Source organism: Idiotropiscis lumnitzeri, chromosome 6 (genome assembly GCF_059441095.1).
Source record: "Idiotropiscis lumnitzeri isolate Australia: NSW breed Sydney's pygmy pipehorse chromosome 6, RoL_Ilum_1.0, whole genome shotgun sequence".
Taxonomy (NCBI): Eukaryota; Metazoa; Chordata; class Actinopteri; order Syngnathiformes; family Syngnathidae; genus Idiotropiscis; species Idiotropiscis lumnitzeri.
The window spans coordinates 18,492,799-18,520,692 of record NC_142396.1 but is presented as its reverse complement, the minus strand read 5'-3'; the positions used below and the strand labels follow the sequence as shown (position 1 = coordinate 18,520,692).

The 27,894-nt window shown below is 40.7% G+C and overlaps 1 protein-coding gene across 1 annotated transcript; it reads right to left on the bottom strand.

Annotated features, from left to right (window-relative positions):
- Positions 1-58: 58 nt before the first annotated feature.
- Positions 59-27,578, bottom strand: cbfb (core-binding factor subunit beta). The gene is made up of 7 exons (XM_088299546.1): positions 27,127-27,578; positions 26,588-26,674; positions 22,581-22,697; positions 6,300-6,416; positions 6,049-6,144; positions 4,895-4,960; positions 59-1,412 (listed from the first exon to the last, which is right to left on the bottom strand). Exons 1-6 carry the CDS (start codon positions 27,202-27,204, stop codon positions 4,931-4,933), a joined length of 525 nt encoding a protein of 174 aa, XP_088155672.1. The 5' UTR covers positions 27,205-27,578; the 3' UTR covers positions 59-1,412; positions 4,895-4,930.
- Between the last annotated feature and the right edge of the window lie 316 nt (positions 27,579-27,894).

The following is a 27,894-nucleotide window of genomic DNA, read 5'->3' as shown; positions in this document are numbered from 1 at the left end:
GGAAAAAACAAATCGATTTTGGTTCAATAGAAATACACGCACACAAAAAAACCCCACGTTTGATATTTTAAAAACATTTATGTGACCTAATACCAGAACTTTGGTTCCACATTCAAAGCACAGAATAAAACGCATGAAACAAAGAAATGCAGAGGATAATCTAAGGAAAAAAAACCTTTTTGGTATTTTGCAAATTGCAAATTCCAACCTGTTAAACACAAAACACTACTGTTGCAGTAACTAAAATAAGATAAAAGATTAAAAAAAAGAATATATATGAAAAGGAGCAAGATTATAAAAAGTAAACATCATGACTTTCACGCACACGCACTAAAAAACAAACAAACATGATAATTAAACACATGCAAATTGTTTTCTTTGACCGCATTCACACGTTTACAATCCTTAATGAGGACTAACTGGGTGACTGACCAATGAATATATTTTATTAAGTATAAACATAAGGATGTTGAATTGAAACTGTCAATCAATGCGTGTCTTGATTTGGTGTTGATTACCCTTGTGATGAGAGTTGGACTCACCCAATTATTCCTCATGCGAACCCAGTAAAGCGAGTACCCATATGACAGCCAACAAAGTAGGTAGCTCTGAGTTTAGTTCCATGCAAACAAAATCCATGTGAACTTTACTGATTGTATCACATAGTGCAAAACACAACTGGACGACATGTTAGGAATACCCCAAATTATTTTCCCAAATTGGACGTTGCTACATTACCCCTGACTTAATAAACACAATAAGGTTGTCATCTCGCCAATTGGGCCATTTTAGAAACATTTAAAACTACCAATAAGAAAAGAATATGAATCTTTCGGCATCACTCCCTCGCATCAACCTCCCTATCATTCCAGCAAGGCGAACTTTGGTCTCAGAAAACAGCAGGTTTTTACTTGTGGTTGACTTACTAAGTGAAGGGATCATCACTGCTGATTCATTTTCTATTTGATGATCCTTCTGTTTGCCTCTGTCATCTTCTCTCACATTTATTCTGGATCAAAAACATGTGTAATAAGATATTAAAACCAGAGGCAAGATTTTGCATGACTTGATCTTCAACTCTTGTTTACTCAGACGTTTGTCACATTTAAATGTGATCAAACACAGAAGGTCTTTTTATTTTTCCTTTTATCTGCATGGTTCACTTTCAATTCATTGAATTTCCTACATTCAAATGCCTAAATTAAATAACTGTTTCATTAAAAAAATACTGGAATATAATCGAAAAAATTCAACTTATCATTTTATCTTATTGTTTTGAAAGTGAAAGAATATCAGCCTGAGTCTTCCGCTCTTCGTTTTTCCTCTACTTGACGTCTTCCTCAGCACATCTTGTGTTCCGCATCAGCACTGGCCATGTTTAAGCCAGGACTGGGATCCTGCTGTCGTCTGAACTGGGAAGAGAAATAGAAGGACAGGTAGGAGAGGAAATATTAAACAAAGAAGGTGAGTGTGATGGATGGATGATGATTTGACAGATTAGGACACAAAAGAGGATATGAAATACAGTAAGAAAGGAGATAGAGAGAGGCAATGTATTAAATACAAGATTTCAAATATCAAAACTCCAACTTTCTTTCTACATGGAGCTACGGTATATTTTATTTACACATTATATTTTATTTGTTGTAATCAACTTTTAAATTAGTGCTCATAACAAGTTTCTACCAATGTATTTAGAAGAGACACTAAATCAAAATATTGATTAGCGCGACTCATGCTTGAAACTTAAAACCTAATCTAATGATAGAAACAAGTTTTAGTCATTATGGGAAATGTTACGCCGGTCATGAAACATGAAGCCAGTTTGTGTAGTAATTAATTGCACATGATTGAACGTTTTGAAAACCCATAACGTAAACTGTCATTATAATATTCATACATGACAATGCAGAGATACTTCATGGCTGCACAACTGGTAAAAAAAAAACAAACAAAAAAAAAACAGTTCCCAATAGAACCGCTAGAGGATAGAAGAGAGCTTTTAAAGGCACTTTTGGGCCGTTGACAAGTTTGTGTCTCAGACAGACTTAACAGGATTTCTGACACTGATAAACACACACAGACAAACACCCCCCCCACGCACACGCACACGCACACGCACACGCAGACGCTGTCGTTAGGTCATCAGAAGTGATTGGCATAACTTTCAAAGTATTTGATGACAAGGAGCGTGGGGCACGGCCTGCTCTTGCTGTAAAAATACTTGTGGTTATGTGTTTACACGTGTGATAGCTGAGAGAATTGGAGAGGGGGGGGGGGTGACGAGAAGGTGAGAAAGTGGGCAGAAGGGGAGAAGCAGGTAGCCGAGCAAAATCCAGACAGAGATTGTAAATGGGGTCAATGACAAGTTCAACTGGAATGCCATTTGTGACTTGCCATAATAGCAAAATATCACACAGTCACACGCTCAAGCTTGTACAGTATTTCATGACACAATTTTACCCCTTACCAGCCTCGACTATGAGTCGCTTGCTACAGGAAAAAGACTTGTGACAAATAGAGGCATGGTGGAGTCAATTTCATTCTGTCTGTCTTATCTTGAACCAACCACTTGGGTGATTTAAAAAAAATGCAATACAGGCTTTTTTTAAATTGCCTGAATCAGAATCATGCCCCTCTGCACTCACTATGCGTGCATGGGGCATTTTTAAGACCCTTCTGACCATATCATCCTTATTGGGTCCAAAAAATGTTTGAGTGTTTGTAAATACTTAATTGTTTTTGCTGTTTCATTGTGTGGCGTTTCTCTTTGCAGGAGAGAGCACTCTAATCATAAGGGGCAGGAGAGCTTTTTTTATTGATCCACACACAAATTGAAGCCTGCTAGTCCAGTGTTGGCCGCTTAACCACAATTCAATACTAGAGCAGTGAGTGTGTGTGTGTGTGCGTGCGTGTGCGTGTGTGTAGTTGTGCAGCAGTTTTGCTGTATCTGCAAGTTTGTCCACTTGAACAATACAGTATGAATGTGAGACGAAGTAGAGGGGCTGATGTCGATCAATACTAATGATATATTAATGCTTTCTGGCCCAGATTATCATTTACCACCAAATTTTCTTTCTGCTATGTGTGTGTGTGTGCGTGTGTGCGCGTGTGCACGCGCACATGCATTTACCAACCCAATACATTCATCCATCATTTTTACAGATACCTTTTGACCTTGAATAAGTGGCTTTCGGATGAATGAATTAAATTGTGTTTTAGTGAATTGTTGCCTTAAGCCTCCAGTTAGAAAGATAATAATTCAAGAATAATAAAAAAAAATAAATCCAGCAACTGAATATTTAGTGCATTAACTGTGTGCATTGCAATGTAGAAGTTCAGCAACTGAACTTAACTATAAACCGGTGAGATTCTTCCAAAATTAATATACCATCGTATAACATCTAATATTCCTTTTCTATAGAGAACTGGTGGCTCTCAGGATACAACACTGATTTATTTATTGATCTATTTAAACTTGAATAAGTAAAGCAACTTTTAAATGCGTCTAATTTCGCATTGAATGGATGTGGAAATTCAAAAACTGTAAATTGCTGCTCCCAGGAAATTGGTTCTGGTTTTCAATCAAACACACATAGACAAACAAAAATGTTACAGGCATCAGGTAAATAAAAGAAATAAAACTCCCATTTATCTGGGGCCAAAAATAGAACCAGTTACTTGGAGCGTTTTGCAAATGATGGGAACGTAATAGAGCTTAACACAGGACACACCCACTAATTTCAGAGTATAATGCGCATCAAAACAATTTCTCTGCCAGATAGAACGCCTGTCTATGTGTTATTCAGGGGTAAGAAATGGCAATTCTATTGATTCAGCGGAAGATCAGTCGGCCTTTTCTTCTTCTCTGTGCCTCAGGGAAGAAATCTGAGATCAGTTAGATGAAAAGTGACCTTCAAAAAATATCTGACTTGCTCTCTTTGTACTTTACTCATCTGATCTAAGTCCGCTGAGTGCCTTCCTTTCTGTCCTTTCATGAGCAACATGAGCAGCCACATTGCTTGGGTCGAAATGAGTTCTAGTACACATTTGAAGCTATGATATCTCTTTTAGGGGAAGCAAGTGATAGCTGGTTTGAACGTTGGCTCAGGCACTCCCAGTGTGGAGATTCCATGTTCTTCCTGTGCTTGAGTGGGGGTTCGCTCGGAATTCCCACAGTCCAAAAACACGTTAGGCTAATTGATTACCTTTCATAATCCATACTGCGAATGTACGTGACTGATTGATTGTATAGCTGTACCCCGTGATTGACTGGTGACTTGTACTTTGCCTTGCTTAAAGTCATCTGGGGAAGGCACCAGGTCTAATGTGGACCTAATCAGGATGAGCGCTACAGAAAATGGATGGATGGATGCAGGCATGTGCACAGTTACTCGTGGTGCTCCTCAACCAAGGCTCCAGAACAAAAGAACCCTTTCCCTGAGCCTATTTTGTCTTCATTCATCACTATATGAAAACTAAAAAAAATGATCATCAGTTTCCCTCAAAAGTGTTTTGATAATACGCAGATATTCATTTGAGTTGTGCCCAAGCCTTCAGTACGCATTCTTTGCAAAAAAAGAAATGGAAAAAACTAGTTGGTCATCATCGAAATACCTAAAATGGCTAGATAGTGTGCCATGTGTAGCAGATACTGCAGCTCTTGATTGCAATATGCCACTAAACAAATATTGTACAATCAAATCCAGCATTGTGTTATCCTCAAAAGGTAGTATAGTCTTTAGCCCTGATATATGACATTATTTTAAATGCATACACATCAACAGTCACACATCCTGTCAGGCACACAAAGAGCCATTCCACAAAAACAATCATAAAATGGGACGTTTAGTGCATGACTGTGAGATAAATGAGGGAAATGAAGGAAACATACCCTGTTGTTTTCTACTGGCTGTCTGTCTGTCTGTCATCAGTCCCAGATTTTAGAAACCACAGGGTCCTAAAAAAAACAATTCAGGGTTCATTTGTAGGACGTCAACTGTCGTAATGGTAAAGTGAGTTTACATCAAGTAAATACGTGCGTTTGTGATGGTTAAAACTGCAGGATGGAAGACTATTTTTGTGACACAAACCCAAAATACTTTCCAACTTCAAAAAGGCACAAAGAAAATTCTCTCTGCTCAACAGTCTGTAAACTCTACTTGTCATTTTTATTTTGTAACACCCTTTGAGACAAAAAAAAGTCAGACGCAATGACTATCAAGCAGCAATGTATTTAGTCATTTGGTGGCCCAAAGAAAATCCAGTCATAGGCCCCTCCACATTTGTGTATTGTGCTGACAGCAATTTTATTTTCATCTCAACACAAGATGTTCAGTATTGAAGAAGTAGGTCAGAATCATCACAGTGCATTTATTGTAATTGATAGGAACGTTCATTATCATTCAACATAGTTGATGATTGTGGCAGCTTTCATACTCGCTGTTCCTGAACATGAAAAGTTTAATTCATGAAACCTTCCACTTCATCATGACTACATCCTCCTCGGCGTCTGGCTCTTACTGTTGTCGTTCACACACCTTCAGTGTGACAGTTAATAAGGTTGAAACGTTTGGGAGTACTGATGAAAAATGTTGAAATTCTGTCCATAAAAGTTATGAACAAAATTAGTGACAAAAAAGGGTGGCCTTGGCAGAGTCCAACTCTCACTGGAAACAAATATCGACTTACTGCCGGCAATGCGGACCAAACTCTGACATCGGTGATACAGGGACCGAACAGCCCGTATTAGGGGGCATAGTACCACGTAGCCCGAAGCTCACCCGACAGAACTCCCAGAGGGACACAGTCAAACCAAGTCCACAAAACACATGCACCCTCGAGGACTCTGCCGAGAGTGCAGAGCTGGTTCACTGAAAACAACAGCTCCCCTTGAATCTGAAACTTATTAATACTATTGCTATATTTATTTGATTCCTAGATTTAACAACACATTGATTTAACGTACCATTAATTTTGCCATCCTTTTTTCCCCTGAATTTGCACAAAAATTCGGTTAATTCTGAATTTCATATTGCTCACTCTCACCTCAAGGTCCTCTCTGTGTGATCGCTCTCGCTCTTCAAAGTCTCTGGTTCTGCGTCGAGCCTCCTCAAATGCTGCCTGAGCCAAAGCGTCCTCATGCTACACACACGCAAACACACAAGCAGCATGACCAGGGACGGGACAAGTTACAAACGTCAATTTTATTGAAGTTACATACAGTAGTAAGGTGTATTGTGTTGCATGTGCGTTTAGTTTGTATACTATTTGAGTATCTACAGAATGTGCTACGGTACCTGTGCCCTTTCATCATCATATTCCAGGAATCCCATCCCATCCAGCCTCTGTAGGTCAATCCAGCCTCTCCAAATCACACACACTCCATTCAAGATCATTGGAGCCTTCAAATGGACCTGATGAAAAAAGGAAGCAAAACATCTTATACATCTTTCACGATAATATGAATACAACAACAATATACAGGTCATATGGAACATGATATGTGTTATATATCATTGCTTGAAGCTGACTCCTCAGAAAGACCAAAAAAATAATAATAATGTCAACATTTTCCTAGTGCAAAAGGCCGACTGAATGAGGCAGTCATGTATTAGTGCAACACATGGCGCTGTATTTATTTTTCTAGACAGTGCATATGTGCTGGGCGCAAAAACTGGGCATCTCATTTCCGTGCCCTTGCAAGCCTCGTTTAGCATGTTTGGGAATTTAACAGACCACGCTGCGCCATGCTGGGCTTTCCGGCGAACCGAGGACGTATTTTCACCCACTGCTGGCCCACCCGAAAATTTGGTGGCATAAAGTAGACTAAACTTTATACTTGTTGAAAGCAGGTCGAAGTTGTGGCGCAGGTTGTGTGATTTCGATGAATTTGATCGAGGTGCAGACTCTGCGCTTTGGGTAAATGTGCGATGGATGTAGTACTTTAATCAGAGATATGACAGAGTGCATCTAACTTTGTGAATAACTGTAGAAATCAATTGAATGAATGCATTATTATTCTGATTACATTTTTAAAATCCCCACCCTGTTAGCGACTCAGCGATTAGATGAGGGTGCGGGTGTCGCACATGGACACAAACGATTGGAGTGGATGGCGATTTCCAAATGCCAACTTGACAGTGGTGATCTGTGATCACTCTGGCCAACTTGACATCATCCACCCATAGATGTCTGCTTGCAGTTCGTTAGAAGCTGACTTTGCACACGTCAATATCCTGCATGGATTCGAGCGGGTCACTTCCACCATGCAGGCCGTGCACCTCTCCTGTGCTGATTTTAAAGGCAATGTTGCGCAAATGCCCATTTCGATATGTGCATGTCAAAGAAAATACCAAACGAAAGGAAACTCCACCCATAAGCACACTTTGACCGCACTTTGCGCTAGACTTGCCCTGGGCACAAAAATAGGGCGCTAAATGTTTGCACTGTACTCTATGTCGACTGTTTGGTAGGAAAAGAATACTGAACACATTATTTTCAATATCACTAAGTTTTCTATATGGATATTATTATGATGAACCTTTTACATATATTGGTTTCTCTAACTTTGTGGTGTTTTTCAAAGGAATACTGTGAATACTGATTTATACTTCATATCATTTGAAGCTTTATTGTACATTTAGGGCACAGTCGTTGTGAAAATCATCTCCCTCCACTTTTTTTTCCACGGTACCTTTTCATTCAAGTTGGAGCTAAAGAGTAATTTTTATATCTATTTTGGTTCCTGGATGTCTGAATGCCTGAATGTCCAAATATTTAGGGTGAGTAACTACAGCACAAATTCACAATTTGACAGATTTTGAAAACATAGTTACCAGAGGAATGAATGGAAAGGATATAATATGGAACATTGACTTTTTAATTGCGCGGATAAGATTTGCCACTTTCAAGTGGTGGCCAGAGTCCCCACACTTTTTGATAAAAACTTGTCAAAGCCGAAATGCAAACAGAACAACACTGAGTTGTTGAAAATATAGATTAGCATTAATTCCTGAAAAGCGAGGTTGTAGCAATCGAGGGTGTTTGCGCATTGGTGTTTGGCATTTTTGTCAAAAGTGCAAATAGATGTACGATCATGTGCAATTTGAAGTGGAGCATATAAAGCATTTTTTTTTAATTATCAATTGAAACAAGAATTTAGTAGTTAATAAAAAAAAATCTAAACATTTCTTCCATAACATGCTGGACTTTTTAAAGACCTCGGGCAAAACCAAGCTCCAGTATTTTACTCAAGGTATTTTTAGAGGAGCTCATACAGGGCCTTCTTTTACCGCAGCTGCTCACATTGGACAGAGGATGTAGGGGGACCGCACCCCGAGCTGCTGTGGGTTTTTATGTTTATTCCAGTTAGATGTGGGTGTTTGTGCATAAGACACGGTGAGAGAAGAAACATTAGTAGCAGAAAGTGAAAATGAATTCCACATCATTGGAGAGAAACGGTACTTTAAAAAGAAAACTTCATTTTGGTAGACAAAAAAAAATATGTGTGTGCGTGCATGTGTGTGTGCTGTGTGTCTGTGAGAGGAAAATATGCAGAAACGGTCGAACCACAGACTTCCTCTGAGAACCATGTCAACCCCCACATCCATTTGCAAACACACACACACTCCTGCGTGCACACACACCCCCCCACACCCACACACATACACTACTCACACGCACACAGAAAAAGGAAAGGGAATACAGCAAAATGTAGCGTAACATTTAGCCAGCTCCTGAAAAAATAGAAGAGCTAGGTTGTTTGGTTAGTCATGAAAGCATTGGTTTGATTGGATGAAGGTTTGTGTACTGGACAGGAAGTGTGCCTGGTCTTTAATTTACAATTTAATTTAATTCCCCCTGATGTATTAGGACATTTGGGTTTGTTGCGACCAGGTATGCACATTACTTTAACCAAGATGAATTGAAATTTAGGTCAAAAGTTTGTTTTTTTTCATGTCATGAACACTTTTTCAAGCAATTGAGAAAAAAACTGCCACAGATGGATATAAAGATTTGAAGTTTCGGAGCAAAATTCAGTTTTTTTTTATTATGTCCAGCAGAGGTGGCAAATGATGGTCCAGAAAGTTTGGTAAAAACTTTGCCACAGTTTGGTGTTAGTTGCAGGTGCTTCATCTCAGGGAGCTAGTTTACCTGCTGGTTAAGTAAAAGCACCTGGAGCTAAAGCCAAACCATGGTAGGGATTTTACCGTATTTCCTGGTCCTGGATTTGCCACCTTTGTATTTATATACCAATCAAGTCTAGACGCGTGTTTCCAATCCCTGTATGCTTTCATCCATTTTCTATATGACGTGTCACATATACAGGAGTCCATTCCAAATGACTTTGGGTGAGTCAATTGCAGGGCAAATACAGAAGACAATTATTTAATCTACACATTCACACCAACTAGTTATTTAGAGTTGTCTTCATTTAACCTAAGAAGATTGTTGTTGGAAAACCAAGGATGTTTTGACCCGAGCCACAGTATCGGTATTGAGACGGATACAGCCCAAAATGACTGGATGGTTATCGGATTGTTTTCATTCGAACCACAATTTTACTTTGTGTGATATTTTCGTCATACCAGAAGTGCTACTATACTTCCTGCTTCCATGTGCAATATTTATGGATAATGTAGTCCCACGAGCCTACTGCTGCTGCTGAGTTTGCAATGGGGAGTAAGCGCAAGGTAAATGACACAGCCAGCTTTCAATCGAAGTGTGTCTGTGTGTGTGTCAGAGCCATCTCCACGTGTGGGCCATAAAAGGCCAAGCCCACCCACCAAGATGCTTGTGTCAACCCCACTCGAGGCACAAATCTCTAAAAATACATTTTCTAATGTATTTAATTTTTGTTTTGACTATTTTTACTGGTTTTGTATTGGGAAATTTTGATGTTGAGTTGTTTATGTTGTGAAAAATGATGTATACCAGAGGTCTTATTCGGGTATTTAAAAACCCAAATAAGAGCATGTTTGGGGTTTTTGCAGGCGTTTACATGGCCTACAAAAACCTAAACACTGTCAATATTCTGGTGTTAAAAGGGTAAACATAATTAATTAACATAATTAATTGAGACCATAAAAATATAAAGATGGTGTAATTTTGTTGTAAGTTTGTTTGGTTGATGGCCAGTATTATCTAAGACAGCCTATCACCTAACACAAGATAATGTTAAGCACGCAGTAGGGCTGCGGCTCTCAAATATGTTGGAAGTCGAATATTCAATTGAAAATTCATTTGAATAATGAATATATTGGTGTTGACATGTAAAGAGCTCAATAAATGAAATCCCAGCAACCACAAACCTGTCAGACATGATTTTCTTTTGCTTTTTGTTAGAGCATACCCCATATTGGATGTGACCATAGTATTAGCCATACAATCAGCATATAATGTGCATAAAATTAAGTTACAACGACATTGGGCAATCAGAAACAATGATTCTGTATTAATCCAGTAAATATTTGTTGGCTTGATGATTCATCTCCAAAAAGCGAGTGAACAAGGCATTTTCACAAATGGCTTCACTTTGCCAAATCCAACATGGCTGCAACGTCGATACAACCAAGATGGCGTCTATCTATATGTAGTGTAAATGTTGTCTTTAGCCAAACTTGAAAGGGATAGGGCGTACGGTAGCATCAAATGTCTGGAGGAAAATCATTTCTATCTGTAGGGTATTTATAATAAATAGGCCCCCTCATGCATTTCCTATGCCCCCCTTAAGTCTGGGGACGAGTCTGGTGTGTGTTTTCTTGTGCATGTGAGAGAGTGAGTGTTGCTGGATGGCATGTGACACAGATGTAGAGTGAAGAGCTGGCACGGCATCTCTCATTCAGGCTCATGCCAACCATCCAGTCAGCATCTAACAACTGCTCATAAGACACAAAATAACGCCTACGAGCCGTGATAACACAACAGGCATCTTTGTTTTCTAATTCTTCTGGAGTGACAGAATGTGCCCACAACACTTGTACACACAATCTTGGAGATGTGCTTTGTGTCTATGCTATCATGTGTCCTTGACTTACAGTTGAATGTTCCATCAATGTAAATCGATGTCTTGTGTTAATTGATCAACATAAGTCACGCACCCCAGGACGTTCAAGAAAATGACACACATGTTGGTCTCATTACTCATCTCTGATTCACACACAAACTGCGACCCTTTCAGTCAGCCCCATGAACATGACACCAATACTGCGCTGATGTCACGTCACTTCTGATGTTTGGGGGAATCATTACAGGAACTGAGGCTGGGGATGTTCTCTGTTTTGTATAAACTATAGTTAATTGTATTTAATTTTTTTTTTTTGTGAAAAGTAAAGTTAAACTTGTTGCTTAAATATTATGGATTGTGCTAGTTGAACAAAAGTTTGATGTATGATCAGCACCACTTGCATTTTTTTTCCTCATCTGAAATGGCACAATCAATTTCTCCGGGATTAGTGTTTGGTTAAGTTTTGCTTTGTGTGTGTTCATGAGTGTTTGTGTTTGAGCCAGGGATGACAGCAACAGGTGGAGAAAAACATGTTAGCGGCAAACCTCGTTCCAAACCACAGTGCAAGCATTACAGGTCTTTTGTATGCCACATGCACACACACAGACACAGTGAGGGATGAAATCGAAGACACATATTGTAGATACATAGACTAATACACACACGCATGCTCACAGGCGCACAATGTTCCACATTCTCTTGGTTTTCTGAATGTCAATAAAGAAGAATTGGCCAGGACAAAAGAGGCTCCCACTCAGGATGAAAATTTGTGTTTGAGAGCAATAATCAATACTGATGAATGATGCGTTGCTATTAATGTATGAATGTAAGATGGAGCCTACACCACCTTTTATTATCTTTTGTGTTCAGCCCCAGAACACATACAACTTAAATCCCAACATGTTACTTGCTTACATTAATATCATTTCCTACATGATTACGTTTGCGTAATAACGAGTAGAAAGGTTCACCGGCAGTTCTTTTTCGTTTGTGAGCCTGAATACATTTGGGTTCCTCTTTGTGCGAACCAACAGTTGCTTGTTTCTATGGCTTCCACAGACATGGAAATGTCATGCAAATGCACAGAGACTGTACATTGAGTCCGAAATCATCACACACTGAAGTTTGGACTGTGAGGTGAAATGACTAAGATGGGTCATTCATTCAAATTCATATCAATTCCTGTACCAACAGTTTTTTTTTACATGACGTAAAAAAAGTTTGCTAAAAATCTGGATTCAAACTAAAGTTGCATTACCTGTTTGGTTTCTATCCATATACAGTTCTTAGAATGTAACTGTTAACATTTCATTTAGATCAGTAGTTCTCAGCCTTTGTTCATTGCTGAACCCATTGTGAAATATCTTTCCAGCCGAGCACCCCTTAACCAGTGCAAAGCATTTTGGGATGAAAAAAATTAAAAGGATCTGATTTATTAAACTTTGGAACTCCATTTGTAATCATATATCCACAACTATTTGGAAATAAAAAGATAACTACAAAAAAAAAGAACTAAGAAACAATGAACTGAAAAGATTCATGCACATAAAAATGATTATCAACACAGGAGGACCTTTGGGATCATAGTAAGGATCTGTTCTAAGAAAGTAAGCATTCAATTGATTTGAAATCAAACCAGATCTGCTAAAGTACAATTTAATAATTAAAAAGAAGACTGACAGCATTAGCAGCTGTCATCACCGAATATCGCATTGTTGCATTGAACGGAGTCTTTTTGCATTCACTGAGACATTTTAGTGAGACTCTTGTGCTTGCGCTTCATAGAGGATCTTCGTCATGTAAATTATGTTTTTTTTTCTTGGAATGATATCGAAGTGAGTGATTGAAAAAGAAAAAAAGGCCCATATTTATAGTGCATTCATTTCTTTACATAAAGGAATATGCAGTAATTAGTAAGTGTGTATCAAACTCGCTCTTTGCACGATATGAGTACAGTGGGAAGTAGCTCTCAGATTCAAAAAGGTGGGTGAATCTTGATTTACATTCTTCAATAAATCTGACACATGTTTTGGCATTGTAGGGGAAGGCAGATGATAGAGAACCCACACAAGCATCAGGAGAAAGTACAGGCAACAATATTGCAGTTGTCACAAGTGACTTTAAGGTCATGAAACAACATTTGTGCTGTGAAACCTACTTAGGTGATCTATCTTAATTGACTTCCTTGTTCATTCTGTGTATCTCCAATGTCTAATCCTAAATCAGTGCTTCTCAAATAGAGAGGTGGGCCGCCCTGCGATCCTGAGGGGGGCGCGTGTGACCTTGGGGAACAAACTTTTTTTCTGCCGTATTAAAATCAAGTGTAATTACACATCCACTCCAGTAGTTGGCAGTGTTTCTCTCATAGACCAATTTCCACAGCGAGTATTAACTCTATGGTTAACTCTGATCTTGTACGATTGGGCAATTAAATGAATAAATACAATTAATTGAAATTTAATCGTGACATCAATTTTGGTTTCTGACGATCATAAAAACTTTGTCACCGAACATTAACATGCCAAATAGCATGCTGTGTGTATGCAAGCTCCTACATTTGCAATAAAGATGTCGTGTGTGAGAAATGTATCCGGTTCACATCGGAGTTCATTCACAATTGAACAAACAGAGAGCATGACCAGCAGCCACACAAACCAAACCTGACAAGTGGAAACTTCAAAATATGCCTATGTTGTCATCATCATATCTTATCGCTCCATACTGATAGCCATTGACGAGCGGTGTTATTTGCTAGCTTAAGGTCATTGTCTGTGCACGGGCTGCTCAGGCGACAATCCTGGAGAATGTGGGCCATCGTTTGGTTGGGGTTTCCGCACGGGCAGTCAGCGCTGTTCTTGAGGCCCCACTTGACTAGGTTATCCCCAGTCTTGCCAACCTTGGCTCGTGCGCGGTTGAGCGTGGCCCAGTGACGTCTTGGGAGGTCTTTTCCCGCAGACAGGCTCTCGCAGATATCGGGTAGAGCCTCGTTTGGGTTGTCGCTATCGGTACGTCTCCAGGTTCTGAGTCGGAAGCTTGGGGCTGTCGTCGCGCCGAGTCCGTCGATAGTGACGAAGCTCTTCCTAGACACGAGGCGCCTCTGCTCCTCCTGGTGTCCATGTAGTGGATGGCGTGGATCTTTTTGCTGCCTATCCCTCTCTGCCTTTGAGATTGCAAGGCGGCGGATGTTGGGCGGTGCGATGCCAGTCAATCTATAGAGTGCTGGTAAGGGCGTGGCTCTCAGGCTGCCCGTGACGACTCGGCAGGCCTTGTTGAGCTCTACGTCGACCTTTGCGGCATGCACAGAGCGGGCCCATACTGCTGCGCAGTACTCTGCAGTCGAGTAGCATAGTGCCATCGCTGTCGAGCGGAGAGTGTCCGGGTCAGTACCCCAGGTCGAATTGGCCAGTGTCCCGAGCAGGTTGTTTCGCGACGAAACCTTCTTGCGAAGCTTCGCCACGTGCTCTTTGAACGAGAGGGTACGGTCGAGCGTAACGCCAAGATACACCGGGTTAGGGAGCAAGTAGCAAACCTTCTCGTGGTGCTCCCTGTTAAGCTTAGGCGACCAATTGCTACACAACGCCCACACAACGGCACCCCAGAGGCGGTAAAAGGATAAACCCTCGACCTCTGGAAAATGACAAAGCTTAAGGTTTTAACCTTCAATACAGAAGGTCTGTCACCTGCCAAAGCACAAATACTTGGAGAATGCCAGGCAGACGTCATATGCCTCCAGGAAACGCACCAAACATCTGTGCCCTATCGTATTCCCGGAATGCACCTTGTCATCCACCATCCCAGCAGAGTACACGGAAGTGCAGTCTATGTGCGTGATCCCTCGCTCGTAGAAAACTTCTTCGATTTCACTGCGGATGGAGTTGAAGTACTAGAAGTACAACTGAAGATCATGACCATCACTTCCGTGTACAAGCCACCCCCTACCCCCTTTAAATGGCCGCCGAGCTGTGCCATATCCGACAAAGTCCACCTAGTCGTCGGAGACTTTAACAGTCATAATACTGTTTGGGGGTACGAGGCTAATGACCCCGACGGAGAAGCAGTGGAGGAGTGGGCTTTGGCCAATCATCTCTCCATCATATACAGTGCAAAGGATCCACCCTCCTTCCGCAGCGCGCGCTGGAGAAAGGGATACAACCCGGATCTTGTGCTTGTCCCCACTCGCTACCGTCAAAACTTCACCAAACTTGTATCTGAACCTATACCTCGGTCACAACACCGACCTATCATTGTATCGGTTGTACCGACAGTTCGACCAGTTGAAACCAAGCCAATGGTACGGTTCAACTACCGTCGAGCTGATTGGGACAGTTTCCAAACCGACCTTGAGCCCCTTATAGGTGGAATAGAACCGATTCCAGAATGCTATGAAGAGTTTCAATCTCTTGTCTGGAAGACGGGACTAAAGAACATCCCCAGAGGTTGTCGGAAGAACTATATTCCTGGACTTGATGACCAAAGCAAGACTCTGTATGAACGCTATATTGATGCATACAGTGCAGATCCGTTTGCTGCCGACACTGTAGACCTGAGCGACCAGCTGCTCGCCTCGCTTAGCGAGGCAAGAAAGTCACGGTGGCGGGAAACTGTGTCATCAATAGATATGACCCACAACAGTAAGGAGGCTTGGAAGCTCATCCGAAAGCTGAACTCTGAAAAACAGCCCCAACAGAGCCCCCCTGCTGTTACACCAAACCAAGTAGCAGCACAGCTTGTCATGAATGGCAAGCCTTTGACCAGAGAAAGAGGGTTCGTCAAGAAGATGAGGGAAGAAATTAACCGTATAAATAACATCTCAGACGAAATACTACTTCCCTTCACTCCAGTCGAACTCTCTGAAGCCCTTCTCACCGCTAAACCAGGTAAAGCTTCAGGCCTAGATGGAATCTCTCCGGAAATGATAAGGCACTTCGGAGTTAAAGCAAGAAGCTGGCTCCTGTCGCTGTTCAACTGCTGTGTCGCCAATTACCAACTACCCAAAATATGGAGGAAAGCCAAAGTTGTCGCATTGCTGAAGCCTGAAAAGGACCCAAAGCTTCCGACAAGCTATAGACCCATTTCCCTCCTTTGCGTTCTATATAAAGTGTATGAGCGCCTTCTCCTTGGCCGTATCAGCCCCACGGTAGAAGAACGTCTCACCGCGGACCAGAGTGGCTTCCGCGCTGGCCGCTCATGTTGTGGACAGGTGCTCAACCTGACACAATATGTCGAAGACGGCTTCGAGCGTGGCAACATAACAGGGGCAGTGCTTGTCGACCTCACTGCAGCGTACGACACAGTAAACCATAGGGCCTTACTTTACAAGCTGACCCAAATGGTTAAAAATACATGTGTCGTCAACATCATCCGCTCCCTGCTTTCAAACCGTCGCTTTTTCGTCGAAATGGACGGGAAACGTAGTCGTTGGAGAGACCAAAAGAACGGTCTCCCCCAGGGTTCTGTCCTTGCTCCGTTACTCTTCAACGTCTACACCAATGACCAACCGACGTTCCACAACATCCGCCGTTTCATCTATGCCGATGATCTTTGCTTGGCTACGCAGGCAAACGACTTCGCCACCATAGAGAAACGACTGTCGGATGCCCTCAAATCACTAACAGCCTACTACAGGGCTTGGTTCTTAAACCCAAACCCAGGCAAGACCCAAACCTGTTTTTTCCACCTCAGGAACAAAGATGCCAAGAGGGAGATGTACATCCAATGGGAGGGCGTTACGCCTATGTTGTAATTTGCAACAATCTATAATGTGAATTACAAAGTGGTCAAAGTCTCTTGTCTTCATTTCTGATGAACTTAAAAGTCTTTCCTTGGCTAATGTTTTACCACTCCACAATGTTTTGTTAAATTCAGTTAAGTGAAAATCTGTTAATAAGAATATATTTGCATCCGTATTATTTTATTGCGCTCAAACAGACATGCCAATGATAAAAATGACTGACCGCCAGGTAACGTGTCTCGCATATTTCACTCCTCCCACAGTTACTGGAAGAGAAGGACACACAACAGAGGAATGCAGCTGACACACACATGCTGGATGTCACACCAGACTGGCCTCTCACTGCATTGAACCTCGTATCACTGCCAGTTGTTTGTGAATCTCTCTGACAACACATCATTTCTCTCCCTCTACGCGTCGAGCGATACGCTCCAACGCAGGCACACCGGGAGGATGTTAACAGAGGATGTGGGCTGAGTGTGGTGCAGTGCATTGTGGGATTGGGTGTGGTCATTGCTCTGAAGCCTAAGGCAGGAAATATGAAACCTGGATGGCATGTGAGCATGTGCATGTGTTTTGTGGCACACTTGGCTTTGCTAACAGGGAGACCCTGAGAGCAGCAGCAACAGACTGAAGCAATTAGTGGGGGAGACTTTGATGATGTCACTGACTGATGAAGAACTCTTGGCGCAGCTTCTGTTCAAAACACTTCTTATCTGAAACCATGACCTTTGATTCATTTTCATTTCATTCAGCAACAACTTCTCTCACATGTCAATGTTTGTACGTGATTGTGTCAGAGAGATTAATAGCATGGGGGAAAAAAAAAACACTTGTCCGAGATAGAAATTCACAAGAAGAAAACTACCGTAGATTAATAATCTGAACTGAGCCTTATTTCAGAAAAATACAATTAAACTAAAAAAAAAAAATCATACCTTTAATGGGAAGTGTTATTTATCAATAAGGGCAGAATACCTTTCCTTTTCTTAACGTGTTCAGAGATAACAGCAATGCAGTTTAATTTGAAGGCCTCTTTAATTTTACATGTGTGTCTTGACTGGTAGTAATTAATTAGTTTATCTTTGAAAATCGCAAAAGCGCTATAAAAAAAAAAAATTCACCTCTATATCGATATAGTTCCCGTTTATGGCAACATTTCGAACAAACAGGTATGTCCAAGACGGGTCCAACGAGATGTAACCAGTGTCATTTACGACACACATCGGACAACGAGGAGGACACAAAGAGAAACAATGCCATAATGCAGAGCAAACATGTGAAAGGGGTCGACCAGATATAGCCAAAAAGGTGCACACTGGCATGTTATTCCACAACTTACACAAGTTTTGTCGAGCCTCCGTGTGCATAACTGCACAAGAACAGGCAGGAACGCACGTGTATGCAGTGAACTTTCAGAGAAGAGCAATCGTTTATAAATCGAGAAGGGTGCAGCCACGCAGGTGACATTAAAAACCAATGTCGTGCAGAGCATTTTCAACATTGATGGGAGATGAGTTTAATTGCCAAGAATGAGGGAGAATTTGCTTACTCCTCGCCATCCCCGGCACAGGTGGTGGCGTGATGTCCATAATGTGAGCGGAGTCCGCACTCAGAAAAATATTCAAATGTTCATTGTAAGGTAAGGAGGACAAACTGAATTAATTCCAGCGTTGTTCATGCTTGCGTAGCTTGCAAATGAGCACCATGTCTGATGTACTTCCTGGTATACACTTCCTCCTCGTTCTTCAAAGTGTCTTTTGTGCTATCAAAATATCACAGCGTCTTTCACATCAAAAGAGGAATCTCAGTAGACTTATTTTGCAGTATTGGCTGGAAATGACATGGCTTCATGAATGCTAATCGAAGAGATGCATTGTATTTGGGAAAGCTGTGCAGTCCAGTCAAATGTTTACACACGTGACAGTTATCTATTGACGTGTTTAATGAACATGGCGGCCAGCTATATTATTTTCAAAATAATTTTTAAAGTTATGACGTGTACATGGAAAAATAATGAAGTTTTCAAATTAAGATAAAATATTGACTTATAACTACTGCAAATGGCATACATATGTGAAGTATGCTTTTATATATTTAAAAAAAAAAATGTATATATAATGTCAAAATTTCACAGTTATTCCGTGGTATCTAAGAGTAAACTATAATAGCATGGGCGAGAGGGCCTTCTGAAAAGGATGATCAAAAACAAGATTACTTCCTGCTGGCTTATTTCCTCCACCCATAACTGAACTTTGTTCAAATATGCCTATTGTGCCGGTCAAACCAATCGCAAAAAACAATCTTGTTTCAGAAACATAACTGACTTTCACTAACATACTGAAAGCAAGGTCAGAAGAATTTTATAAAAATGTTGTATGGTCGTAGAAGGAATGCGCTATATAAATAAAGTTGTATTGTATACATCCCTCCAGGGCTCCTCCAATTGTTTTACTTAATTGTCCTAGACATTAATAAGTTAATTATTAACTGAACTTGACATGACATGGACAAATGGATGAAGTTAACTGTTATGACTTCATTTGGAGAAACTGAAGACTATTGTAGAGGACTTCAAAGAAGAAGCAGGGGAGCTCCGCCCTGAACTTGTTGTCAGTCACATAGACAAACAAACAGTCAAACACACATTCACATCTCTGGCCAATTCAGAGTCTTTGATCGACATCACATGCATGCGTTTGGAATGTGGGATGTGGGACGAGAACTTGCAAACTTTTCACGCAGCTATTCCGATGGACATTTGAAATGGGATCTTCTGACTGTGAGATGGACCTGCCAACCGCGTTTCAATCGTGTTGTCATGACAAACTCGGGATATTAAGCAATGTCATGAATTCAATCATTATTGTTATTTCTATGAGTAATTATTGTGTTGTAATTCATTTCTACAGAGAGGCCAATGCTTGCTAGCTTGTTAGTTGCCTACACTAAAATTAACTTGGTCCCCAGCTGGCTTCCATTAGGGCTTAAAAGACGCCATGATTCTGCGTCTCTGACACGCACACACACTTCCACACATGCACAGGCACACACACTAGTCAAGTAACCGGGATGTTCTACTGCTGCTTTGGTTTGGCATTGTCAGTGTTTGGAAATTAAGGCGGGGGAGCGGGTGGAGAGGGTGTGGATCTGCAGAGGCTGACAAGTACTGTGGATTTTCATATAAGCCTTCATGACTACCACATTCAAGAATAACATGGCAATAAATAAATAAATACATTCACAGTTCAGGGGTGCAGGGCTCGATTCTGCCTCCGGCCTTCCTGTGTGGAGTTTGCATGTTTTCGCTGGAGTTTGTGCATGACATTGGCATGTAACTATATCTCTCCATTCGGATGAGGCAGTCGACCGTAGATGCGACATGGGAAATTGGAGACCGAGACCACCTTCCACCTCAAGATCGAGTGATTGTGTGTGAAATGAAAACCAGTCTACCAAAACTGCGCACGATATTTGAAAATGGTTGCTTCTGCCCAAACTGAGAACAACTCCTTGATTCCTTGGCCTGTAGCTCAAAAACAAATTGCCACAAAGTAACAGTTTAAATCTAACCTATATCTCCAATCTCGCTGTACACTGAGGACAATGACAATAAAGGCCATTCAGATTCTGATTGTCTGATACAATCTAAAAATTGAGAAAGGTTTTTGAAAGCTCTCGGTTGTGTGTTGTATGTGATTTGAATAAATGCAAGTTAATATCTGAGATAATGACCTAAAAAGTAGACTATTTAGGCTGAGATGAATGACTGTCTTTAAAATAATATATATATATATATATATATTTTTAAACAGAGCATTGCTTTTAGAAAAACACTTGTCTCCATCCATCATACATGAGTCTTACTCTTAAAAACTCCAATAAAATATCTGAACTGCATATCATGTTTATTTCGATGGTCAAATAATGTGAACGTGTACTTGACTTTGCTTTTGCAAAACAACTGTGCAATTGCAACTGCTTTATGGTGACGTTCCTGGCCTCATTAAAACTTCATAGATCTGTGAGCACAGTTGAGGTAACAAAGAAGGCGCTATCAACTTCCTAACACACAAAAACACACACAGCCCCAAAAATACACTGCATGTAGTAACCTTGCCTCTCTTATTCTCTCTCACACACCCAATTACACACTGCAACAGTCATCAACACAACGCTCAGTTGCAAACCATCAGTGCACGAGTGTTAAATAATTGAGATTAGTCCGTCAGCTCCGGGGCAAGGAGGTCCATCGATTCTACAGACTGCATTTTTAATGAGCTGCCAGCCAGCATGCATTTCAGATAGCCAGTGTCCATGGAGGGGCCTTCTGACACACACACACACACACACACACACAAGGTGCCAAGGGAGACAATTAACAATCACAGCAGTAGTGTTGCATTGCTCTTTGCACTAATGCTGTCTGGTCTCTCTAGGTTATTTAACTTTGACTCTCATTTCAATTGAACTCAATCACCCTCATGAATGGGAGATCATCAGTGATTCCAACTCTGTGACTTCTAATAAATTATCGACAACACAATCGGAGGTAATGGTGGAGCTGAGTCAAACAAGATTACATTTTACTCAGTGTTGTCCAGATTTGATCCTGACTCATTAACTTATTTGGAAACAGTGATGGGCTAACTTGAATGAGGGACATATTTGGTAAACTTGCCTTCAACATATGCATCGCCTTTGGATGCTGTGCATGAGAAGGCAAAAATGTCTACCACCAATGGGTCACAGGTTCAATTTCCTGTGAAAGTTGCTGAGGTGACTTTCAATGTGACACCATACTCAAGTTGCACCCTGGCACTGGAAAGATCTTCACTACCCCAGTTTGTCACCAGTACCGTGTTAACTACTGGGTAATTGCTTAAATGCACGTAAAGTGGTCACTTTTCTGCCAGTTATTGGATGCCAGAATAGTAGAACACACTCGCACAGAAGGTGCTGTCAGCCACATCTCACACCCAGACTCACACAGAGATTCAATGACATCACATGTCACCCCCGCCCGATATACAGTATTTTCTCAATGTATGCTTTAAAAAAAAAAAAAAAAAATGTTTTCGCTTTTTTTAAAATACCTTTTTAAATGTCCTGAAAAAGTTTTGGCCCTCATCTTGAATTATTATTTGATTTTGCTGTTTGCTCATTTTAAGATTTTCAAACAAATGTAAATATCAGACAAAGATAACCCAAGTAAACATTTAAATGACAATTTTATGTTTTAAAAAAAACAACATTCAAAGCTACCTGGTCCTGTGTCGGGAAAGTACTTAGTTGCTCCGAAACCTAAAAAGTGGTTGGGACAACCTCAGCAGTAATAACTGATATCGAGCCTTGTCTATAACTTCACATATTGGTGGAGAAGTTTTGGTCTAATCTTGCTTGCAGAATTACCTGAATTCAGCAACATTGGAGGCTTTTCAAGGATCAATCGCCTTTTTATGGTCATGGCGCAGCATTTCATTTGGATTCGAATAGGCCTCTCTGAAAATGTCTTTTTTTTTTTAAGCCATCAGTTGACTTGCTGGCATGAAAATCCATCCAAAGACGCCATTTATTTGATGATTTTCAACGTTAAATTGGGGAAATATGCAAAATAAAAAAAAGACAAAGAAATTCGAGAAGAGGCAAAAAACTTTTTCCTGGCACTGAAATGAAAAATGAAAAAAAAAAAAAGCATTTTTGCACCGAATAATCATTTTTGGGGTTGAATTTTTCTCACATTTCCTCTTCCATTTTGGAATTGAGCTCGCACCAGTACTTCCATGTATGTGATAAACAAATGAGAGAGTGTGCTAATGTTTGTTTGTCTATAAGCCCTACCTTTCCTGTCTCTCTCTCAAAGTCAACATACTCCCTCGTAGGAACCTGCCTCTGATCTCCATGCAGGTTGGCTGGAAAGAACTGGAGGGAGAGGTTGGTGCCTGTTGCTACAAAGGCCTGTGGAGAGGGAGAAAGAAAGAACATTATGACAGTCCAAAGAGTATTATAAGGTCTGAAAAGAAAAATACAATTTATTACTTGGGGCAGTATTGAAGCATGATTAAATGGATGGATTGAAAGACAGAGTTCAGGACATGCCTTCCAAAATGTTATCAAACCTCTCACCTTAAATAGCATCATTGTGGGTGCACTATTTTTTTCTGTAAGTAAAACGGTACATGCCTGATTATTGAGTTCTGACTGTTAGACTCCTTCAGGCAAATTGTCCAAGCTTTTAAGGTGGAGTTCACTAAAGTGATTATTTTCCCTTTTCTGGTATTAAAATTAATTTTCCAAGTATTGAACCTCTGAAAAATGGCTTCAGGCTCTGGATGGAGAACACACTTACACATGTTTTCTTACTCACGCGCTGAAAAAAAAAAACAAATGAGTTGAAAAATTGAGTGAATGCACTTCTCTGTCAGAGCGCAACAATTTGTACAGGCAGAACATTAAGTAATAAATTTCCATTTTTATGCATCTGTGTGTGTGTGTGTGTGTGTGTCTGTTGCCTGTATGTGTGTCTGAGACAGATCAATGCTAAGGACATTTAGGCTGGATGCGTATGAATTATGTACTGTGTCGTATTTGTGAGGAGGGGGAGCGAACATCTGAATGCAAGAGTAGAGGCATAGGGTGAATATGGAATGAAAACATAAAAAAAAAAATAATAATAAAAGGATGCCATGATTCTGTATTTGTGTATCTCCAACACCAGTACATAAACACACACACATACACACACGCACACACACATTTAGAGAAGCTAAGAACACCCCAGTCCTAATTTCGGCCCTTATTTGACGTATTGGATTACAACCATCTGACAGTAATTTGCTGCCTACTGCTCGAGAGAAAAGGAGGGAAGGAGAGGCTGTGTGAGAGGAAAGAGAGTGAGGGGAAGACAGACAAAGAAGGAGGGGGTGGACGGAGGAACAGAGAAAGATGAGAAAGAAAAATGGAGGGAACATGGGCAACGGCAGGAAGGAGGACAAAGGAGAAGTTTGACGAAAAGGGGAAGGGAAATGGAATTGAGATGACAAGACCAGAGCCCAGTGCAGCATGAAAAACAATAGTTGTTTAAACTTACTTCCATTCATCGTCTCATCTATCACAGCGACTATGAACATTTTAAGATTTTTCATAAACTGAGATTCAAGCTGCCTTCATTTCAAGAGAAAAATAGATTTTTTTTGTCATTATTATGAATTCTACATTAAAAGTAAAACAGATTAGTGTTAATTTGTAGCGATGGGACGCGGCACAAAATACTGAAAATTTGGCTTTTTGGCGCAGTTATAAAAAATGTAACTTTCTTTGCGTGCTGCAGCGCGGCAGCCAATCAGCTCCGGGACATGCTACGTCACGCTTAACGTCATATACACTTGGCGGCATGTTTGAAAAGAGAAGATGAATGGAGGAGAACATTATCATTGTCGTCTGTGCACATCAAGAGCTTTTACAAACACGGCCAGTTACCACTAGAGGGACAAAGAAAAAAAAAGAAAAAAAGAAAAAAAAAACACAACCAGGCTGGGTGACCTTTTTTCTGTTTTTGCTTCCGAAAACTCTGTCGTCGTCAAAAGCAAAGTCCCTCCCCGTGAGCACGAATGAGCGGCTCCGTTATAAGCACCTCCGCGTTGAAACGCTAGCGAATTAAGCAAAGCGGATTTGGTGTGAACATAGCATAAGTCAAACCAGCCCAAAAATGCAGAATGAGGTACAAAAAGAACCTACATTAGTCGCATTGGAGTAAAAGTCATCTTCATAGCTGAATAGAAAGGACATTTATTCGCTACAAGAAAAATAAACATGAGCAGAAAAGTTATCCAGTGTTCATGTTAATGTTTTTGGGACACTACCGTCCGTTCTCTGATAGAAAGTGCAAGAAGCGGAAGCACCAACAAGGTACTCCCGTGAAGTCCTTTAAATTAATCGCCTTGACAAATAAACCCTATGTACTATACAGGGAAACTCAACCAACTTGTCGTTAGAAAGAGTGTGCTCATTTCAATTGATCATTACACCGGTGATGCGTTTCCTGTCTGCTCGCCTTGTCTATAAAAAGAAGCTTTGGAGTCTGAGGTGGCGTTGTGTCTGCTAGTTGTTCGCACTGACCGTGAAAATAGCAGGCAGTCTTTAGATATAGATACAGTAAATCAGCGACATGATGTCACGGCTGCCATGGACCGATTACAACTGCAGCCGTCAATTCTCACAGCGATGAAGGGGAGCTTATAAATACAGTGACGACAGACAGACAGACGCATCCACGGACCAGGAAAGATGGTAAAACTAGACGGGCTCCCTCACTCCCTGCTAAGATGGCGACATGTAAAAATACAGAAGGCTTGACTTACTGTCTTTTTAACAAACTTCACAATAGTTTTGAAAATATAATTGGACCTGAACAAAATGACGATACAATATGATATAAAGCACGAAACATTTAATGGCCCCTTTTTATGTTTTAAGAGGAAGTGTTGTTTTCTTAGCAGACACAGAACTAAAATCCGTCAGCCCATTTTCTTTTTGTGGAATCCACCACATGATTACACTTACATATGAAAAGTTTTATGATTTACTGATTAACACTTTAAAACTGTAAGAGTTAGCATTTAAAATTGTAATTATCCTCACGTCTTTATTGAGAGCCTCAGGGAGTAGTCGATGTTTTTTGGTCTTCTTCCAGCAAACAAGCCAAGAAAGAAGAAGATGTCACTCGTAGAAGAAGACGACATACATGTGTTTTGATGTCGCTAAAACTGGTTGAAGGAAGAGGGTGTGATATTTTTTTTCACCTATAAAGAGAACTACGGCAGAAGTGGCTGTATTCCATTTGGAAAGATCGACTTTTTTCACAGCTTTTTAGTGGGCAGTGCCTTTGTCTCCCAAACTTGTGTTAGACATTTTACACATGAGTGTAAATACACCTTTGTATTTTCATTTTATTTTGTGTGGTCTCGTATGTATGAAAATTCATTTTGGTTGGTGTTGTATACAATTTTGAATGTGCAAAAAGGGCACAGGATTGCTGATTTTGTTGTTGTTATATTCAAAATAAAAGTACAGTATTCATCACACCGTGATGATACTGATAACTGTGATCATCTTGGTCACTCTCAATGTTCCATGTTGACTGTGTTTGCATACACACGCACCAAAAATCATCCTCAACATGGTGCTTTTGAACAGCGCGTGCTCACATACTTTAAAACACCAAACACTAAACAGCTGATTTCAGTCAGCTCTTCAACGATGACATTTTCTATCGTAGGTTTGTTGTGAGGTGTTTTTGCCATGAAGAGATTAGTGCACAATGCATTTGTAGATGGTTCACTTTACAAAACAAAAACTTAAGGATCATATCATCTTCTACTCAATTGTTACAAAATGAATTACATTTCCAAAGGGAGAAACACAATTAATTCCAGATCAGGAAAATCCATTTGGAGTTCTATAAAAATATTTTTTCATTTTTGCAAATCAAACCACAGCTTCTTTTCCCTTTTGTATGCACGTGCATGTTTATTGAGACATGGCAGAATACTTAGAATGAACATTATTACAATCACAATTGTAGCCCAGACAGTGTGATGCAACCGTCTGTCGGGGTGATAATGTGTTTACGTCTGCCCGTGCTTTGCACAAAGGTAACGCAGTCATGATTTCTGGGTTAAATACGAGCAGGCAGTATCTGTCAAGCCTGATGACATGATGAACAACTTTGCTTCCTGGTGCAACTTTCTGCATTTATTTTACATAATACATACATTCTTAATTTACCAATGCAATCTAAAAATTATTAAAAAAAACAGAGAATATGTGTTTAGTTTTGTGCTACTTACTACTTCTGACCGTCCATCTCTGCAGGCGTTCTGGAAGCGGGCTTGTCTCTCCTCGTGGGGTCTGTCCCTGAAGCCAGTATATTTAATCTGAAAAGAAACGTGGAAATCTTTAGAAACCTGGCGACGACGTACACATCAAGTACGCAGGAAGACGCTTTTAGATAGGCAAAGTCAACACTAACCTGCTTTTTCAAGATAAGACACAGGAATTTTGATTTAAAACTGCCGTGCTTTGCTTCCAAAAGAACAAGACAGAAAAAAGATCCTACTGCCAAAAATGGGGCAAATAATCTGTTTGAAGCAGCTTTCATAAATGTTCAATTATTGTTAAAATAAATACAATTTTACTAATTGGTTATTAAAAGGTGTATGTAGACACTTTTTTGAAGAGGGTGAAATCCCACAAATGGTAATGATATTTTTTTCAATTTCAATCCGTAATTAATTGTATTTGTAGAGCATCCGACAGTACAAATGAATATAATATCAGCCAGGCAGCCACTTGCGTGTATGTATTTATTTCCGCCGTGCACGCTCACCTCACACTCTCTGCTCAACTTGCGGAAAAACTCCTCATTCTCAAACTTGCTCCTCTGGTCCGGAACTACCCGAGGCATCTTTCCCACTGTGGATTCCTCACTTTATTCCCCGCTTTTCCCCCCTCACCATCCACTAAAAACGAGCCCGAGCAGGCAAACTTTTTGGGGGGTTTTGTTTCTTCGAGTCTGTCAACTCACTTCCCTTCCGTGTGTGAGTCGGCTTGCGTCTTCCTCGTGTGGAGAAATGTGCAATGCTGCTTTCCAAGCGCGTGACTAATGATTTTTGCTGCCCCTCTTGCGTCCTTCTCTTTGCCTCCTACAGCGCCTTATTAAGTGACCCAAGAAGACAGGGAAAAAAAGCTCAAGATCAATTTGACCGCGTCTCTCTCTCTCTCTCGCTCTCTCTCTCTCTCTCACTCTCTCTCTCTCTCTCTCTCTCTGTGTCTGTGTGTGTCTCTCGCTCGCTCTCTCGCGGCCAATGTCTCTTTTCCAATCTCTCAAACACGAGCGTCTTCTTTCGCTACCTGCAACTTTCAAATGCTCCTCCCTCCGCATATCCGAGGGCCTGGCCCCACTAAAAACTTGAAAGTCACCATTTCTTCCATTATCGATAGTTGAAGCCACCTTTTAAATAATGAATGTGCCACAAATCGCGTGACGTCGGGCGTATTGTATGTTCGTATGTTTGTGTTTATTATTATGGTAGCCCGCACTGTTTGGTTATGTTCGTCAAGACGAGTAAAAATACAAACATGCCCACACAGAAGG

Coding starts and splice junctions, on each gene's coding strand:
- cbfb (XM_088299546.1), bottom strand. CDS start 27,204: ATGCCTCGGGTAGTTCCGGACCAGAGGAGCAAGTTTGAGAATGAGGAG. Junction 22,698..26,587: donor GAGATGGACGGTCAGAAGTA/GTAAGTAGCACA, acceptor CCCTCTCCACAG/GCCTTTGTAGCAACAGGCAC. Junction 6,417..22,580: donor TTGAGAGAGAGACAGGAAAG/GTAGGGCTTATA, acceptor TTTTTTCATCAG/GTCCATTTGAAGGCTCCAAT.